Below are 20,028 nucleotides of genomic sequence, written 5' to 3' on the forward strand. Positions count from 1 at the left end.
ATAGTGGTGGGTTAAGTTGGTATATAGTGGTGGGGTAATTTGGTAAATAGTGGTGGGGTAAGTTGGTAAATAGTGGTGGGGTAATTTGGTGATTATGTTTGGGTAAGTTGGTAAATAGTGGTGGGGTAATTTGGTAAATAGTGGTGGGGTAAGTTGGTAAATAGTGGTGGGGTAAGTTGGTAAATAGTGGTTGGGTAAGTTGGTAAATAGTGGTGGGGTAATTTGGTAATTAATGGTGGGTTAAGTTGGTAATTAGTGGTGTGGTAAGTTGGTGATTATGTTTGGGTAAGTCGGTGATTTTGGGGGTTCACAAATTAGTATGGACTAACTTCTGTAATGGATGATAAGAAGGGTATAGTGATTGTGTCGGTGGTGATGGGGAGGGAGAAAGAGGTAGGGTTAGAACTAAACATTTGGAGGGAGCTAGTTGTTTGTGGTATAATGAATTAGGTACACTAGAGATTAGTTGAGAAATGGCAAGGCTAACATTGGTGATGGTTGTGATGGTAAAGGTTAATGGTGATAACTGCGTAAAGAAATCAGATTGTAGGAGCCACAGTGATGTTTGAAATAAGTTTCCAATGGGGATGGAATGATGGTTGTTGTTTGTGTACTTGGGTTGTGGCGGGATTCTGGTGTAAGTGAAGTGGCCTTATACAGGTGAGAGTTACAGATGATAGCTCTCATTAAGATAGAGATGTATGGAGGTGACCCATTACATAAGGTCCTATACTGAGGTTCCAGGGGTGAACATCATGTGTTTATACAGGGGCGCAAGAAGGGTCTATTATCTATCTTCATTAATTTATGATAGAGGCAGAACCTCTTGTATAAAGGACAGTGAAGATAAAAGAAACTATCTGAAGGGAGTTTTGAAGTTATGAAGTGATCATGATGTTAAGGAAAGGCTTTAGGAAGGGTCAGTTATAAAGTGAGAGGCCATTTGAAGGGTTTTTGAAGTTACAGATGAGTCTTTTGAAGGGGTTTTGAAGTGACAAAGGGGCCATTTGACAGGGTTTTTAAGTCAGAGAGGGGCCATTTGAAGGGGTTTTAAAGTCGAAGAGAGGCCATTTGAAGGGGTTTTGAAGTCTAGAGAGGGGCTATTTGAATGAATTTTGAAGTCACAGAGAGGCCTTTTAAAGGGGTTTTGAAGTCAAAGTGAGGTCACTTTTAGGAGATTTAAGAGATGTTGAGACTGTGTATCCTGTATAGTGGTAGACCAGGTGTTGGGAAGAAGCCTATCAACATCTTTATCTCTTACAGAGATAGGGGAGCCATGTCTGTGGAGCATGGAAGCCTCAAGTTAACCGAGATAACACACACACATATATATCACATCCACACTGTATATGTGTACACAAAACATATATATCACACATCATGTATATCCACACATACACATATATCTTATTTCATACTGATGAAGATGTCATGTTGATCTTGGTGTACTAAGGTCATTACATAAATTTCAATTGACCATAATAAAGAATGTTATTTTCCAAAAAGTATGTTAGATACAGCCCTACAAATAGTACTGTGTCCATTTTGTGAGTTTAGACAAAAGCAAGTGACACTTCAATCATATGTAATAAAAAAAAAAAACTAAGTAAAAGGTTGCTGCACTTACTACAGTGAGATAACATTATTTATTGTTACACACAATTGAAATAAAACAGATATTTATGAATTTGTGAATGAATTAATCAATTAATGTTACTTTTAAAGTGGCAAGCAAGTTCCTGATTTGGCGAGTTGAAATTTCACCAACTTTGATGATAACAAAATTCACTTTAATTCATTTAACAGTAGCAATCATACTTTACAAATGATTCCAATAGGCTCCATTGAGAGCATAGGAGCCATTCTTTTGATTATTGATATCAGAATGGTAATATGTTAATTTTACATGTAAACTGTGTACCTGTATGTATACCTCTTCCATTTGTATGTCAACTTATAGATGATGATATCTTCAGTGTTGATATTGGCAATATTTACAATATCTAGTCTTTATAGGTCTGTTCTGTATTTTTTACCTCAGCCTAGCTGATATGACAATTAATGATTTGCAATTTTGTTATTGTATGACATTAGTAGTTCTGCAATATGACTTTGATTATATATGATCTTTGTAGATCTGCACTTTTGATCTTGACCTTAAATGACCATTGCAGGTCTGCAGTTCCAACCTTGACCTTGTATGACCTTTGTAGACCTACAATCATGACCTTGGTCTTGTTTAAACCTTGACCTGGTTTAACCTTTGTAGATTATGCAGTATTAACCTTGACCTGGTTTGCCTTACAATTGATCTGTACTGTTGTTCATGATCTTATGCAAACATTTGCAGTTATTTCCTGTCATAGTTGATGTCCTATAAAGTATTTGGCATTGTTGTGTATTTTCAGGGCTGATAGGGGAGTTAGCAGGCCTGTACCAGCCAGCCTCACCCCTCAAGTTCCATCAGATCTGTGGCGACAATGTGGAACTCAACTCCGACGCCAGTATCGCCAAAAGAGGTGACAGCTTTTGTAAAGCTATATGCTTCAGTAATCGACCAATCGCCATCAACGAAAAAGTGTACATCAAATTTGCGGAGACATCAAGCAGTTGGAGTGGAGTACTTCGATTTGGATTTACGAACATTGACCCCGGAAGTTTGCGAGGGTCAGACCTTCCGCGATATGCCTGTCCAGACATGACAAATAAACAGGGAAACTGGGCGAAGGCATTGGCAGAACGATACGCTACACCTAATAATACTTTACACTTCTATGTGACTCGTAATGGTGATGTGTTTTATGGTGTGAACGGAGAAGATGTTGGGTTGTTCTTCACAGGAGTCAATACACAACTTCCTCTCTGGGCCCTGTTTGATATATATGGCAATACGCTGGCCGTGGAATTTGCCAATCCAGGTAGTTATCACCAAACTCTAACATGGTTGATGAAGTTGATCTAGATCTATCACAAGGAATTAACAATTTAGATTTCTTGATTATTGTAAAGCTATTTTGTTTGGCACAATCAAAGTTTAATGTAAAAATAATTTTGAACAGGGAGATTGTAGCATAGTGATGAATTTGCGCATTTGTAATCATTGCTATCCTGATGCCATACAAAAAATATGATTACCCCTAGTGTAAATGGCCTGACATGAAAACCACTAAAAAATGTTACTTCTCAAAAAAAAAGAATAAAAAAAAAACATTCTCGTAATAAAACCAGACATTTTTGTTAGCTTCGGTTCATAAGCATTGCAATACAGATCTAGAAAGAACTCTAAATTCCAAATAGTTCAAAAGTGGATGTGAAGTGATTTTCTGTCAGAATAAAATGAGTGTTAAATATAGCACATATGTCCATATTAAAGGCAGCAAACAACGTTAACTCTTATCTTGGTATTAGCGTAATATATTATGAAAAACAATAACCTGCTTGAGCAAAACTTAAAAACATTGCTGAATGAAAAGTGTTCTTTTCCGATGCTGTAGTGAACATATTTACATCCAATGTCCACGTCAATTGCATTGAAAATTAGATTACCTATGAAAGTTTTGACATATAAAAAAATATTTCGTAATGTACATGTTACTAATTGTCTCACATGGATATCATGAAACTTTTGCCTAAAATACTCATTGTAATAGAACTAGAATATATAGCTCTTTATTACGGAAGCGTGTTAGCTTAGGCTTATATAATATTATAATATTTTTCAGCAGAATAAAAATGTTTTAATTTGGTGGACGCCAATTATAATTATATGGCTCAGCCTCACATAGAAAAATATTTTTCAGGAGAGCGAAAAATGTTTTCCTGTGTTAGCCTAATACACTTCCCTACGTTATAAAACAATCAGCCAATGTATTAATTCGCCCTCCTAACCGATATATCTTCCAATTGTTGTCATGTGATAAACTTATGGTTCACAGAAAGAAGTGTTTTTGTTTGAGATACATCTTATATTTCTAGTAAACTTTATGTCAAAACCATTATCATTACTTGTAGTCATACACTTAAAAATTATCTTCAGAGGACTTCTTTTCATTTGGAACATAAGCCGTTTGTTGAGATTAAAACTTGTACAATCGAGGCTTTGTTGTATCTCTCCACTACCTGTGCTAGAATTGGCTACAGCTGCAGACTTTCACAGAGCACACGGGATGTTATTGGAAACATTAGCAGAACCAGAACAATGGTAGCTCTGACCTGATTCCTCTCATTACCTTATTGTAACTGTTCCAGAATAACCTCAAAAACTATGTTGTTCTTGCTGTTTTTGCAGAATTCTAGGAATTTTTCTGGTGAATTTTGAACCAGGAGAACAGGGTTGGGTCACGTAGTATATATGTTATTCTCATTGTACTCTGACCCTGATGAGAATTGGCTCTCGTCCATGTAATGCTGGAGAACTGGTACTGAAGTTTATTTTGAGACAAAACAATAGAAACTTTGGACATGTCTGTAGCCGTTTCTGATCCCAAGGGATCTAGGTCTGCCGGTGGGTTGTGTAGGAGTAGCAGCCATAGAGTTTGGCAGACATCACATAGCCTAATACTTCATCACTACTAACTGGTGATCAGAAACAGATAGCTGTAGTACACGCCTGGCACCACTACTGACATACAGCGGACTTCTGGGGAATTAAAGTTCAAACTTTATTAATGGTTGGACATTTGTCAAAAATTTCATCTTTTGACTTGACTTTTGCCAAAGAGATTTCAACTATGAATCTGAATTAATGTTTATATATAAATAGTATACACATATGTATACATATATGTAATATAAATGTAAAATCTTTTCACAACAAAAAAGAAAGACAAAAAACAAACAAGGAAAAAACTTGCCATTGTTCACTTATCACTTATTTACCTTAAAGTTCCAAATTTTTCCTTTGCAAATTTTAATTTTACTTAAATTCTGACCTGAAAATCTTTAAAATTTTGCATTATCCATTATACATGTATTGGTCAACTTTATCAGTTGTGGTTTTGCTTCTACCCTGGTCTACAAAGTGTATATCCCTGCAAATTACAAAATATAGTATATCATTTCCATAAAATATTTAATTTTCATGCTCTGGGTCATGGAGGCAGAGTCCAAACCCAACAATTTAGGTATTGTCTGTAACCTGACTATACGTTGGTGGTTTAGCCCCTGAAATTCTGTCTTTCCTGGCTTTGATGACACCATGAAAAGCTGGCATATGCCCTCAAATAATCCACATTATCGTAAAGATTTCAATGATTTGTGCCATGTGTCTTGATAGTCATTTATTCAATTACTAAATATTTGTATTATAAAATATTTCTAAGCTATGCAATATACAAATGGTATACCCTGATCTTGTTTATTTTGTAGAGCCAATACGTCTAAACAACATGGTGATGTCACCTACAAGTTCGTCAAGTTCTTCTGTCAGTGCGAACAGAGACCTAGCATCATCGTTATCATCATTATCAATAAATAGTGCTCCGAATACAGAGACACCTGGTGGATTTCCAGCAGTACGTTACTATGCAAATTTGAATTTCACGCCGCTGAAGTGGCACATGCTCACTGGTAAAAATGTCCAATTATCGGCTGATCGTGTAGTAGCCACACGCTCTCAGGACGAATACTGTAATGGTTATGTTTTCTCATCGAGACCGCTGAAGTGCGGAGAGAAGGTGGTGATACAGGTACTGGGCGTCGACCGGTCGTATGTTGGTGGGCTCGGTGTCGGTCTGACGGCATGTAATCCATCGAGAGTACAATTAGACGACCTCCCGGACGATTCGGATCTGTTACTGGACCGACCAGAGTACTGGGTAGTTAATAAAGATGTTTGCAGGAGTCCAGACGTTGGAGATGAACTGTGTTTTCACTTATCAAATGAAGGTTTGTATGAACGTAATGTTTTGGGTTATTTTCATTTCTCCAAACTACTGTGTAGAAGCCCTACATATAGTAAAACTTGTCAAAGCTATAGATTTCAGTTACTCCTACAGTTGGTCGGTTTTTGTCTCCACCTCCTAAACCTGGCATTCCTAAAATGACACTGGCTGTTAATATAGGCCTTAAAACATAAACAAACATGAAGTTCCATGAGATAAGTTAAAAACAAAAAATTCCTTCCCTAATTATTGATTGGCTGATAACCCCAAAAATCCTCTGAATATGACACTAATAGGATTAATTCATGTACAATGTGATATCTAAGGTATGTATGACTTAATTGTATCGTTTGGTGATGGAATGATGCTAAAAGATGATATGTTTTGTTTCGCGCTTTCAGGGGAAATATTACAAAGAGTTACATTCCATCACCAATGGAGATATAAGAAGCACACATACCTTATGGGGTATCACATGTTAACTGCAGGTACATGAATTAGTCCCATTAGTCCCATTATTACAAGTGTATCCTGCAATGTTCAGCATAACAAGACAGTCTCAAAGCAAAGAAGTACTATGACTGTATAACCTTTCCAGACCGCACTTTATGAAATCTAAGTGAAATAAAGTGTGAATGTTTGAATAAGATGGATAAACCTATATCATTACTGCAAACAAAAAATGCTTTTTAGCCCACCATCATCAGATGATATTCAAATCGCTTTGTGTCCGTCGTCCGTTTTTCCGTCCGTCCGTCCGTTAACAATTCTTGTTATTGCTATTTCTCAGAAAGTACCGAAGGGATCTGTCTCAAAATTCATATGAAGGTTCCCCTAGGGCCCTAGTTGTGCATATTGCATTTTGGGACGGATCAGTCAACAAGATGGCGCCAGGCAGCCATCTTGGATTTTGATAGTTACAGTTTGTTATCGCTATTTCTCAGAAAGTACTGAAGGGATCTGTCTCAAATTTCATATGTAGGTTCCCCTAGGGACCTAGTTGTGCATATTGCGTTTTGGGACCGACCATTCAACAAGGAGGCCGCCGACGGCCGCCAGGCAGCCGTCTTGGATTTTGATAATTAAAGTTTGTTATCGCTATTTCTCAGAAAGTACTGAAGGGATCTGTCTCAAATTTCATATGTAGGTTCCCCTACGGACCTAGTTGTGCTTATTGCGTTTTGGGACCGATTGGTGAAACAGCAGGCAGCCATCTTGGATTTTGATAATTAAAGTTTGTTATCGCTATTTCTCAGAAAAATACTGAAGGTATCTGTCTCAAATTTCATATGTAGGTTCCCCTACGGACCTAGTTGTGCTTATTGCGTTTTGGGACCGACCATTCAACAAGGAGGCCGCCAGGCAGCCATCTTGGATTTTGGTATTTAAAGTTTGTTATAGCTATTTCTCAGAAAGTATTGAGTGGATCATTCTCAAATTTCACATGTAGGTTCCCCTAGGGCCCTAGATATGCATATTGCGATTAAGGACCGATCATCAACAAGATGACCGCCAAGGAACCATCTTGGATTTTGATAGTTGAAGTTTGTTACTGCTATTTCTCAGAAAGTACTGAAGCGATCTGTCTCAAATTTTATGTGTAGTATATGTTTGAAAAAGTTTAAAAGGTAGAGAAAAGATCCATCTTTCCATTGTCAGACATAGATCATTCTTTGGTGGGCGCCAAGATCCCTCTGGGATCTCTGTTAAGCAATGAAAATAATACTGATTCTGATTCAAACATCCATCATCTCCACTTGGGTTATGATCACTTACCGTATTCGCTGTAATTAACCCCCCTAAATGCTCTCTTTGTTACTATTTTCATTTTTAGCCCACCATCATCAGATAGTAGGCTATTCAAATCGCTTTTCGTCCATGGTCCGTCGTCCGTCCGTCCGTCCTTCCGTCCATTAAGATTTCTTGTTACCGCTATTTCTCAGAAAGGACTGAAGGGATCTTTCTCAAATTTCATATGTAGGTTCCCCTACGGTCCTAGTTGTGCATATTGCATTTTGGGACCGATCGGTCAACAAGATGGCCACAAGGCAGCCATCTTGGTTTTTGATAGTAAAAGTTTGTTACCGCTATTTCTCTGAAAGGACTGAAGGGATCTCTCCCAAATTTTACATGTATGTTTCCTTAGGGCCCTAGTTATGCATGTTGCATTTTGGGACTGATTGGTCAACAAGATGGCCGCCAGGCAGCCATCTTGGATTTTGATAGTTAAAGTTTGTTACCGCTATTTCTCAGAAAGTACTGAATGGATCTGTCTCAAATTTCATAGGTAGGTTCCCCTACGTACCTAGTTGTGCTTATTGCGTTTTGGGACCGATCGGTGAACAAGATGGCTGCCATGTTCCCCTAGAGCCCTAGTTGTGCATATTGCATTTTGGGTGGTATTGGTCAACAAGATGACCGCCAGTCAGCCATCTTTAATTTTGATAATTGAAGTTTGTTACTGCTATTTCTCAGAAAGTACTGAAAGGATCTTTCTCAAATTTCATATATAGGTTCTCCTAGGGTCCTTGTTGTGCATACTGCATTTTGTAACTGATTGGTCAAAAAGATGGCCGCCAGGCTGCCAACTTGGATTTTGATAGTTACTGCTATTTCTCATAAATTACTGTAGGGATCTTTCTTAAAATTCCAAATGTAGTTTCCCCTTGGGCCCTAGTTGTGCATAGTGCCTTTGGGACTGATCGGTCAACAAGATGACCAATTGGCTGCCATCTTGGATTTCATTGTTGAAGTTTGTTACCGCTAATTCTCAGAAAGTACTGAAGCGATCTGTCACAAATTTTTTATGTAGTACGTTTAAAAAAGTTTACAAAGCAGGGAAAAGATCACTCTTTCCATTGTCAGACATAGATCATTCTTTGGTGGGCACCAAGATCCCTCTGGGATCCTTGTTTTAATCAAACTGGGCCCTTATTACGGCGAATATGGTATGTATACACTTTCTTCATCTATATGATCATAACCCCTGGAGATCTCCAGGATGCAATTCACAATGAACACTGCAAAGAATTATGTATGCATTTCAAATAAATTATGAAATTTTTTTTTCCAATCCTGGCTGAATGTATTCAGGAAGTTCTCCAGATTTTTTAATTTAATAAATGAATGTTAAATTGCTTTCAAAGCTTGGCCCTCATGTAGCACAGTTAGCATATACTGAACCAATTATTATAAGCTACCGTGAATAGTTGAGGCTACGGCCAGATATAGAGTGTTTTTAGTGTTCTTTGGATATATATACTGTATCTAGGATATAAAAATGTTATCATCTGGGTAGGGTTTACAAGATATCCAAAGACTCTGGTTCTGGTAGACAGGCCAGTGGTGATTGGACATTTTATAGATCCTTACTGAGTGTTTATTCTGGTCAAAATAATCAGCAAAATGTCTATTTCAAAGATAACATCCAACAAATTGCCAAATGAGTTTCTAAAATTAGAGTGTGGCAAAAATTTCAGATAAAGCAGAGTTCACAGGAACAATAATAAAAAATATACCTGATCTTAAAATCATAGAATCATTCAAATACACCCATAAGAAAATCAAACATTTGAACTGGTTTTACTGTGAAACAGTGATAAAATTCTAGGTGATATAGGATAGTGTTTATTCAGGTAAGAAGTTATGTGAAAAGGTTGAGAGGAGGCGTTTATAAATAGTTCAAAAATGTAAATAATTTGCCTCCCCCACTCGTGTTTGCGGGGTCCTTGACACTGGTAGCTTTGGGCGCCATAAATCTGGCTATAATCTCGCCCTGGTTTTGCTGAGCTGGCTATTTTCAGAATCTCAAATGTTTTACATCAAAAGTAGATATATTGTTGCATGTATAAAAATCATATTGTCTGGTGATCTGAATTTGACATTTTATCTGATTTTGATATCTAGAAAAGATATTAGGCCAGGGGTTTCATTATCGGGCGGTACCCGGTACTTTTTGCCGGTTAAACCTGGTTGTGGTACCGCCTGATTTGACCTAAATTACATTAAATACCATACAGATAGTATTGATAAGTACCCCCTGAAATTTGCAATTGTACCGTCTCTTATGATAGATAATGAAACCCCCTGTTAGGCACTAAATTATTTTGTGAGTAGTCTTTAAAAACAGATTAGGTATACTCTACATTGTATCCACCCTCTTAACCTGATATTTCTTAATGATCCGTTACAATTTATATTCATTTAGCATTACCAAACAGGAGAGGTTAAAATTTTTCCCTTATAGTTTAACATATATTTTCCCATTGAATGCTAAGCATAATCTCGTGATTTAAAGAATGGGTCAATTAAAAAGTGGGGGTTTATGGATCCTAACTCACGCATGTTTTTTAGCATGAAAGCTGTAGTTTAAGGTAACCAGCGATAGCCTCCAAAATGTTTGCATTGTTTTGAAAATTCAAGGGAAGTCTTCTTCATTAATGCAATAGCATTACCATAAGCATTTCAATCTATAGCTTGGTTTCAGGTGGCAGGTTGTCACCCAGTCTGACTCAAAGATCTACAAAGAGCGTTATTGTTGATGAAGAGAGCAGACTTATCAGTCATTATAGAGTTATCTTAAGAGGCTTTTTTGTTTCATTCAAAGAGTAAAAAGACATTACAAAGTATATATTGTATGTTTGATTTCAATTTTAAGAGATCCCGACCAACTAAGCATACGTTTGATGTTCGAAATTGCCTTGAATCCACAAAAAGACAAACCTTTACATATAAAGGACACCAAGACTATGATTAATCAGTTCCAAGAGTATTGTGTGTTTGTATGTTAAAACACATTCAAAGCTTTCCTTACCATCAAAATGCAAGGTTTTACATCAACAAGCAGTTTTATCTTTGCTGGATCTGATACACTTGATCACAGCTTCCTGATCTGGGTTTTCCGTCAGCTTGTAATGCAAGACACCTGCTGTCTGTTTGATACAAGCTTATATCAGACTTGATCAGATATACTCACGGAGGAAATTCTCCTATCAGACCAGCCAGCTTAACTTTTGGGTCATTTGAAAATGGAGAATAAAGGTCCAACCACGAAGGCCTTTCCAATCCCTGCCCCTTTGATTTGTCTCCCCTGTTTCCCGCCTCTAGATTTGTCAGTGATTACGTAAGTCTAACCGATATTTCCCAGGATACATGTGTTTTACTGTATCTGGAGGAGAATCACCTTAGATTGGTATCTGGTGAAATGTGTTTACTGTAGTGTTGTAGTGTTTGGAGCATGGCTGTTGATTAGATCCTCCATTACATGCCTCAACTGTAGACAGACGGTGATCGGGGATTTTCAATCTTTTTAGATCATCCTCGACCATCACCTCTAACACTCGCTATAAATGAAGACATGTGTATCGTGCACTGGGGATTAAAACATACCTACATCATCGAGGATGGGTTTTTTCTGAGTTCGTGTTCTAACATTTCGGGGATAGAAATAAAAAATAAACCTGTGGGAATTCCTTATCACATAAGAGTTGTAGAATAAATAAGCTACCCTTCCTGGATATTTTTATGCACATATGTAAAGAATATAAAACTTTTAAATCTCTAAATGTAGGAATCTTAAAGTCCAATAACTATCTCTATAGGAGAAATACCATCAAACTGCTGAATTGTTGAAATATATAAGAAAAAAAACTTTGAATGAAAGATAGCATTTTTGAATTTTTATCTTGCAGAAAAAGAAACATGTTTTCGATTTAGAACCATAGATAAAGCTGATATCTAGAAATGTGTCTTATATCAACTGTATCTCATCCTATGGTCTTAATGTAAAACGTATTGGAATTGCCTTGTTTCTTCTCGATCTGTCTAGTTCAAAGGTCAAGGGTATATTTAAAAGCCCTTCAGAAAACACATCTACACCAGCATCATGGTGAAGTGTTATAGAGAGATCTGGTGTGATTGGAGACTTGGTGTTGATGAATAGATTGGTGTTGATGAACAGATCGGTGTTGACCATTGTATGTTATCAGATTGGCCAGTGACAGTGAGATATGTAAACACACAAATTGATTCCAGCTGATGATATATACCACTCATTGCTTACTCACCTGGTCATTACCCATCCCTACTGGCCAGTATGGAACCTAATTAATTCTGTGTTGAATACAGTACAGTATAACTGGCCCTTGTCTAATCCAGATCCCTATTACCTATTCCAGTGTAATTTTATGGCATTTTAATTCCATTTGATACATAATAATTGAAACCTTATAATCTGGAAACCTACCTGTACCGGCCAATTTAGCTGGACTGTGGTGGTGGCATCTGATGTAGACATTTTACATTGTACATATCTCATCTTTTTATATCACATAGGTATCTCCTGTTGAGGTTAAGGTATTCATTTGTATGTCTTCATTAAGGTACATAGAATGCAAAAAATATGTTGTTATGATGCCTACTGACAAGACTAGATAACTCTGTGGTAAACAAAGACAGAATGGAACTAGGAATGTTAAAGTTGATAGTTCTGAATCGGCATAAAAGTTTGGAGAATTATAATTAGCCATATTGAATTTGTAAAAAAATTTAAACATGCAAGATTTGCGCACACATACAATTCTTTAAACATGCAAGATTTGTGTACTCATGAAATTCTTTAAACATGCAAGATTTGTGTACTCATGAAATTCTTTAAACATGCAAGATTTGCGTACACATACAATTCTTTAAACATGCAAGATTTGTGCACACATACAATTCTTTAAACATGATTGATTTGCACACAGGTTCATGTAGGATTCTGATATAGATATAGGTTTACAATTCAAATTTTATTCTTGTATATTACTTTGATGCCCTCCCCCCTATGGTTGAGATATCGGCTAGGGAGCTTTTAATTTGTGATCTACCAGCACACCACCGAACACGATGGTACTGGACCTGTAAAATAAAAATATAATGTGATGACTTGGCCCAGCATTGATTCTATTTGTTTGACTTGTCATCATAATCGACAACCAGTGTCATTGAAGGACGTGCCTGGTTAGGAAGTGGATTGAGGAAAGTAGGAGCTAATCAGGAAAAGCCTACATGGAAAATATGTGCCACATGGGATCCAAACCTAAAACCAATGCAGAGGTGGAGACCTTTTAACTTTTGGTAATACGTTGAGACATCTTAACTGCTTGGCCACTGCGACCCCGTGATGAGCTATCTATCTTTATCCCTTAAAAAAGTGTATAAGTAAATGCAATAGACCCTATCTTAATTCAGTTAGCAGACAGTCGTTGAGAGGAGGTCTAAAATAAGACGAGTTCTGAAATATGCATGTTATTGTTTACAACAGTTTAACAGAGGATGACAACCGTTGTAAATTGTTTGTTTTGAAAACCAGTTGGCACTAGGTCAATATACACAGGTCTCCACTGATAAAGTCTGTGAGGATGATGATGTCATGTAAGTAACAGTACAGGTACATCTTTTGTGAGTCAAGCCTGAGTCAGCAGGGTTTGATATGATCTGTATTGGTAGACAGGCGTGTAATTACACAAGTCTGTTACTACACACCGGCTAATTGGTGGTACTAACACAATGGGTAAGGTGTGAGTTTGTACTCTCACAGTATACCATTGTATTAAATCAATATTCCCACAATCATATAGATTCAAGATGATTGAAAATGTACCATTGTAGTAATTCTGTATTCCCACAATAATACTCTTCAAGATGCTTGAATAGAATGTGTACCATTACATCAATTCTTTACTCCCACAATCATACTCTTCACAATGTTTAAATGTGAACCATTGTATCAATTGGGGACTCCCATAATCATACTCTTTATGATGTTTGAATTAATGTATACCGTTAATTATATTAATTCGATACTCCCACAATCATACTCCTCAAGATGTTTGAATGTGTACTATTGTAGCAATTTGGTCGTACCATAATCATACTCTTCAAGATGTTTGAATGTGTACCATTGTATTAATTCAGAACTCTCACAATCATACTCTTCCAGATGTTTGAAAGTGTACCATTGTAGCAATTTGGTACTCCTACATCTTATTCATTAAGATGTTTGATTGGCAAAGTATCCATCATGTGTGTGTCATTATATTTGAGAACTATATAATGAATCTGTTAGAATAATATTGAAATTGTGTTTTTATGATCACAGAAAAATATCTGAAAATCTAAAAAAAAATCCAGGAGGCTAAAAATCATTTTGGACTGGAGGCCGGTAATGCATGGTGGGATTTAAGGAATTACCAACTTTGTTCACATCAGTGGCATTGATTAAAGGAACAATTCAGTGAGGCTAATTCGATACATAACCACGAAGCAAAATATGACATAAATGTATTGTTCTACATTCCTTATGAAACATATGACAAGAAATAGGGATAAATTCCACAACATTGTTAAGTATTTTGATTAATAACATTGAAATTCCAAATCGTTGATCAATACGATTAAGCAGGTACAACGTGTACGCTGTACCCTTACCCGAGTCAAAGTCACGCATGTTAAACATATGCAATACAAAACGACTGAGGATTTGATGAAATTATTTACAAGAACATGTATCTAATAATGTTAACACAACTGTAAGAGCAATTTGAGTAGTTCTAGACAAAAAAATCTTTACTACACAGGCAAGGGTCAGGGTTCGGCATACAAGGCTATGTGTAATAGCATTTGAATATTTCACATACATTTGACTTCAGGGCCTCTTGTTCTGACATATCACAGTACAACTGTTTTGTTTCCGAAATATGTGCAAGTTTTAAAGTACCCTTAGACTAAATTGTCCCTTTAAATTTTTAAGAACAGAAATGTTCAAATGGTAAAATAGATATATCCTAGATATTTAGAGACCTTCTTAAGATATAATGGAATTGATGTAGATCCTATAATATTTCCTAAGTTATAACCAATACTAATATCTTATAAGTATGCATCAAAGGGAGATAATAAAAACCATTGGTATATCTTGAGTGGTTAATTAAAAGTATCTAACATTTACTGTCATTGATCACAAGTTTGAGACCCATATGACAAAAATGTTCATGCAAAGCTTTTGCTAGCTATATATATGTATATAGGTAACCGTCATTTATATTGGTGTTATTTGAGTAATTAAAGTTTCCAACATTATATACCAGAAACATTTCATTATCTTTTCTTAATTGTTCTTATAGATTTTGGACTGATATGAAAAAACTCTTACTTTGTTAGTATTATATAAACACGATATTGATCTTGATCTACATGTTTAGATGATTCTCCCATGTATATTGCAGGTGAGCTGAAGTACTCGCGAAACAACCAGCGTGTTAGCACCCTACTACATGTAGATAGAACTTTACCACTATGGATATTCTTTGATGTCTACGGAAACGTCCAGAAAATACGCCCTTTGGGTAAGTGTTTGGGCTTGGCAACAGAAAGAGTTGTCTTGCTATTTGGCCCTTTTTATATTAATTAGAGCTGCAAGTGTTTCTGTTGTGCCCACGCAAATAAAATAAAATAAATAGCATTTTCATCAGGCAAACCCTGTGACATAAAGTTCAGTTACAACGTGTCAAAACATAACAATCTCACAAAGGCTTCATTGTGATGTAACAATTTAGATTTTGGAAGTTGATTAATTTACTGCAAAAAAAAAAATGTGTCTTCAGGTAAATCAGGTAAAATTCTGGTCAGTTTTATGTAATTATTAGCTTGAGATAGCCTTGGATTTCATATCCCACAGTTTTGGCCGAACCCCGGGGGGCAGAGGGGCGGGGCATAAATATGTACGGGCTAACCATGCTTGTATGGAGCAATTCCTCCTCTAAGAATATATTCAATATGGGGAGGGGGCGCTAACGCGTTCTATATCCCATAGAATATATTTCTTAGAGGAATTGCTCCAATACAAGCATGGTTAACATAAAAACGAAATCCAATCCCTATATAAGTATGCGTCAAAGGGAGATAATAAAAACCATTGGTAATTATATGACCCGGGGATCTGAGTGGTTAATTAAAAGTATCTAACATTTACTGTCATTGACCACAAGTTTGAGACCCATATGACAAAAATGTTCATGCAAGGCTTTTTTGCTAGCTATATATAGTATATAGGTAACCGTCATTTATATTGGTGTTATTTGAGTAATTTAAAGTTTCCATCATTATATACCAGAAACATTTCATTATCTTTTCTTAATTGTTCTTATAGATTTTGGACTGATATGAAAAAAAACTCTAAAGGTGACCGTTAAGGCCCATGGGCCTCTTGTATAAACACGATATTGATCTTGATCTACATGTTGTAGATGATTCTCCCATGTATATTGCAGGTGAGCTGAAGTACTCGCGAAACAACCAACGTGTTAGCACCCTACTACATGTAGATAGAACTTTACCACTATGGATATTCTTTGATGTCTACGGAAACGTCCAGAAAATACGCCCTTTGGGTAAGTGTTTGGGCTTGGCAACAGAAAGAGTTGTCTTGCTATTTGGCCCTTTTTATATTAATTAGAGCTGCAAGTGTTTCTGTTGTGCCCACGCAAATAAAATAAATAAATAGCATTTACATCAGGCAAACCCTGTGACATACAGTTCAGTTGCCAGCGTGTCAAAACATAACAATCTCACAAAGGCTTCATTGTAATGTAACAATTTAGATTTTGGAAGTTGATTAATTTACTGCAAAAAGAAAAGGTGTCTTCAGGTAAATCAGGTAAAATTCAGGTCAGTTTTACTTGAAAAGAGTTTTTAAAAACACCTATTTAAATGAAATGTTTTTAGGTCAATCAATTTCATGTGAAATTCACCTGAATGACCCAGAATTGTTGATATGATACATTCTGTGACGGCCCTTTGTTGTGTTGTAGGTACAACTGTCCACCTCCCCCCTGTACCACCCCGTCCTCGATCCACCTCCTACCTAGGGGCTCAGAACTCACTCACAGTAATGTTACCTCCTCGGGATCAGCAGCCACAAGCTCAGAACCTCGCAAATATGACCCACTCAAACGTTGACCAATCAGGAGTACCTGCCAATCAGAATACACAACCCCACATGCTACGAAGCTATAGTGTTCCTGCGGCAACCCTGGCCCAAATGTCACCCGGGCCGATGGACAATGTCCAGAAACAGCCTGTGTCCATGCCCAATACGCCAAATATTGCAGATAATGGCGACGGTGAGGCTCGCGACGAATGTACTGTGTGTTACGAGCGACAAGTGAACGCTGCACTTTACACTTGTGGACATCTATGCATGTGCTTTGAATGTGCGATACAGGTGAAACAACGTAAAGGTGGTCTGTGTCCTATATGTCGACAGGAGATAAAGGACGTCATACGCATATATAAAACATGATTTTTATCATCACACATCCCCAACATTTACCTAGTCTACTGTGTCCCCAAGTCTACTGTGTCCCCGAGTCTTCTGTGTTCCTGAGTCTAGTGTGTCCCAGAGTCTGATGTGTCTGGAGTCTAGTGTGTCCCAGAATCTACTGTGTCTGGAGTCTACAGTGTTCAGAGTCTTCTGTGTCCAGAATGTACCGTGTCCCCGAGTCTACCTTATCCGGAGTCTACTGTGTCCACGAGTCCCATCACTACGTTTCAGCTCACAAGGTCTCTCAGTATCAAAGTCTATATCACCTGAAACAAATATTGTTATGTAATGAGCAGGTGTTTGTACCCAATTAGCTATTGAACAGGTGTTTGTACCTAATTAGCTTCATTAATTCATGGTTGATGTACAAATTGGAACAATTGAAAATTAAAGAATAAAGAATTATACCTTGATATCATTATTATCATAAGGTAATATATAATTTTTGAACATGTCTAAAGAAAGCTTGATGGCATTGATAAATGACTTCATTGAAAACAATTCATTATATTCCATTCCATTTCATATGGGATAAATATATTTCATCTAGATATTGAGGCTTACACTGTATATATGTTCATAATGTGAGATTTTCCTTTGTGTTACCGATAAACATGGATTACCTCCCCTTGGTATAGTTTATGTCGAGTCGCCAGCATTTCTTTGTTATTCTTTTGTTTATTTAATCAGTTTCCTTATTTAATCTGTCTTGTTATCTTTTAACAATGTTTTAAACTTGATTGAGTTGTTTTGTTATCTGTGATACAATACATTGTCTACATTTTCTCAAGTCAAGTTACATGTAGCTAATTAACTTTTAATTTTATAAAACATCCAAATTACATTTTTTTTAGCTGTTCACCTCACAAAACACTTATTACCATACTAACAGCATTCTGGTGGACACAATTAGGGTGACATTTAATTAATACAACCACATCATTTATTATATATCATCAAATATACTGTCAACCATTGAATCTTACTTTCTTTCACCCTGTTGTTTAATTTCACAAATTTTTTCAATTCAAATCAAATCTGTCTATATCCGCAAATTAACATCTACATCTTATAGATTGAAAGAAACATGTACATTCAATTTTTAGATCTAAGAATAGTAATCATCACAAACTTACTTTGAAAAGGAAATCGCAAAATTTAATAGTTATGAAAGAAATTAAGTTTACAGTATATACAAATATATATAAGCTCTACATGTTGAGAGAAAGAAAATCTACCCAACCAGTACAGCTGCTTGTCACTAACTTTATTTGTCTAAGACGCACACCCAGTATAAACATACACAAATAGCTAACCCAGTATAAACATACACAAATAGCTAACTTTCTGTTCCTGGAAGGGGAGTAACTCTGTCATCTTTCATTGAATGTACTAAAGTTCTATGATTACAAAATATGTTTTCACAAGGTTTTTTTGCATCAATTAGATGTTTTTCATTTAAACTACTCCATTCTTTATTAAACCATTTCAAATGCATCATATTTGTGGTTATTGAATAGAAATAAAAATGCTAAAATTATGTTTGATGTATATATTGAAAATTAATGAAAATTACAACTGAATGATATGAATTTATGCATGCAAATAGAATATATGATTCTGCTAAACCTGATAACATGGATTTTGTATTTATTAATTTATCATCTAGTGATGATCTTCAAAGTGCTATACAAAATTTGTACCGTTTTATAGTTTTGATTTTAAATATTTTACCTGATATATGTATCAACTTTATTGATTTTTCACAATTTTATGGTGTTATAATGATACCTCTGTGTTAAAATAGGGATTCAGGCCATGTATAAAAATCAAATCATGATAAGTTTTAATGAAAAGTTTATAAATTTCGTATAAATACATACACTTTAAAACAACTTATTTTAACATGTACAGGTGTAACTACCTGCAAAATACCTTTGGACTGGGGAGAACATCTCAATCAGTTGAGCATCAGACTGGTATATATACCAAAGGTCCCGAGATCGATACCTTTATATAAAATCATGCACTCGAGCTGTTACGAAATTTTCGCAGGATTCAATTGATATTTATATTGGATCTAAGGTATCCATGTTTTAAACTTTTATCTGGCGATTAATTTTCACAACTTTTTTTTCTCATGAAAAATAACTTGGTCGACTGTTTATTATTTATATTAAGATTTTGTAAGAACGGTATTATATTGATCAGGTCTCCTCTGCCTGTTGTAATAGACCCATACCCATTGTATTAACAGAGAATTACCTTACAGAATTATGTGTTCCAAAATAAAAGTTCACTTGGTTGTAGTGTTCTATTAATACTTGGTATATCACTTGCATATGTTTTATTTCCATGTTTAAACTTTATGATAACTTTGGCATTATGATAATTGAAAAAAAAAAAAAAATCTTAACTTCATAAACTAATTTTATGTTGTAAAATATTACCAACCATCAATTCAATCACTAGGGCATTTCATGATATAGAAGATACATAGAATTCTTTTAGTATAAAATTTTCAGTACAAAAGAATAAGGAATATATAGTGGGGGTTTTTCCACTGTACTTTCTTCACTTACCGGGTATGACCAAGTATGTATCATTGAGTTAGAAACCACAAAACTAAAGATGCTACAGTTATACTTTATTTATGGAATATTACAGATGGTGCTAGTATATGGTAAATATGTATTCTATACAGTCACCTTCTCCTTGCAAGGCATACACTCAATACATCGCATACACGAGAGGCCGTCCTTACATGACCCTGGCTGTTAA

At 36.0% G+C, this 20,028-nt stretch overlaps 1 protein-coding gene across 5 annotated transcripts in view; it reads left to right on the top strand.

Annotated features, from left to right (window-relative positions):
- The window catches only part of LOC138335020 (protein neuralized-like), a 60,086-nt gene extending 41,962 nt beyond the window's left edge, over positions 1-18,124 (top strand). For 4 of the 5 annotated variants that reach the window (XM_069283916.1, XM_069283917.1, XM_069283918.1 and 1 more), the window contains 4 exons: positions 2,409-2,918; positions 5,368-5,886; positions 16,196-16,315; positions 16,736-18,124. In XM_069283916.1, the coding sequence (XP_069140017.1) occupies positions 2,409-2,918; positions 5,368-5,886; positions 16,196-16,315; positions 16,736-17,226 (1,640 nt within the window). In that variant the 3' untranslated portion in view covers positions 17,227-18,124. Of the gene's footprint in view, positions 1-2,408; positions 2,919-5,367; positions 5,887-15,151; positions 15,352-16,195; positions 16,316-16,735 lie in introns of those variants that run through there. The other variant, XM_069283915.1, reaches the window with a different exon arrangement.
- Positions 18,125-20,028: the final 1,904 nt, after the last annotated feature.

Source organism: Argopecten irradians, chromosome 11 (genome assembly GCF_041381155.1).
Source record: "Argopecten irradians isolate NY chromosome 11, Ai_NY, whole genome shotgun sequence".
NCBI classification, from domain to species: Eukaryota; Metazoa; Mollusca; class Bivalvia; order Pectinida; family Pectinidae; genus Argopecten; species Argopecten irradians.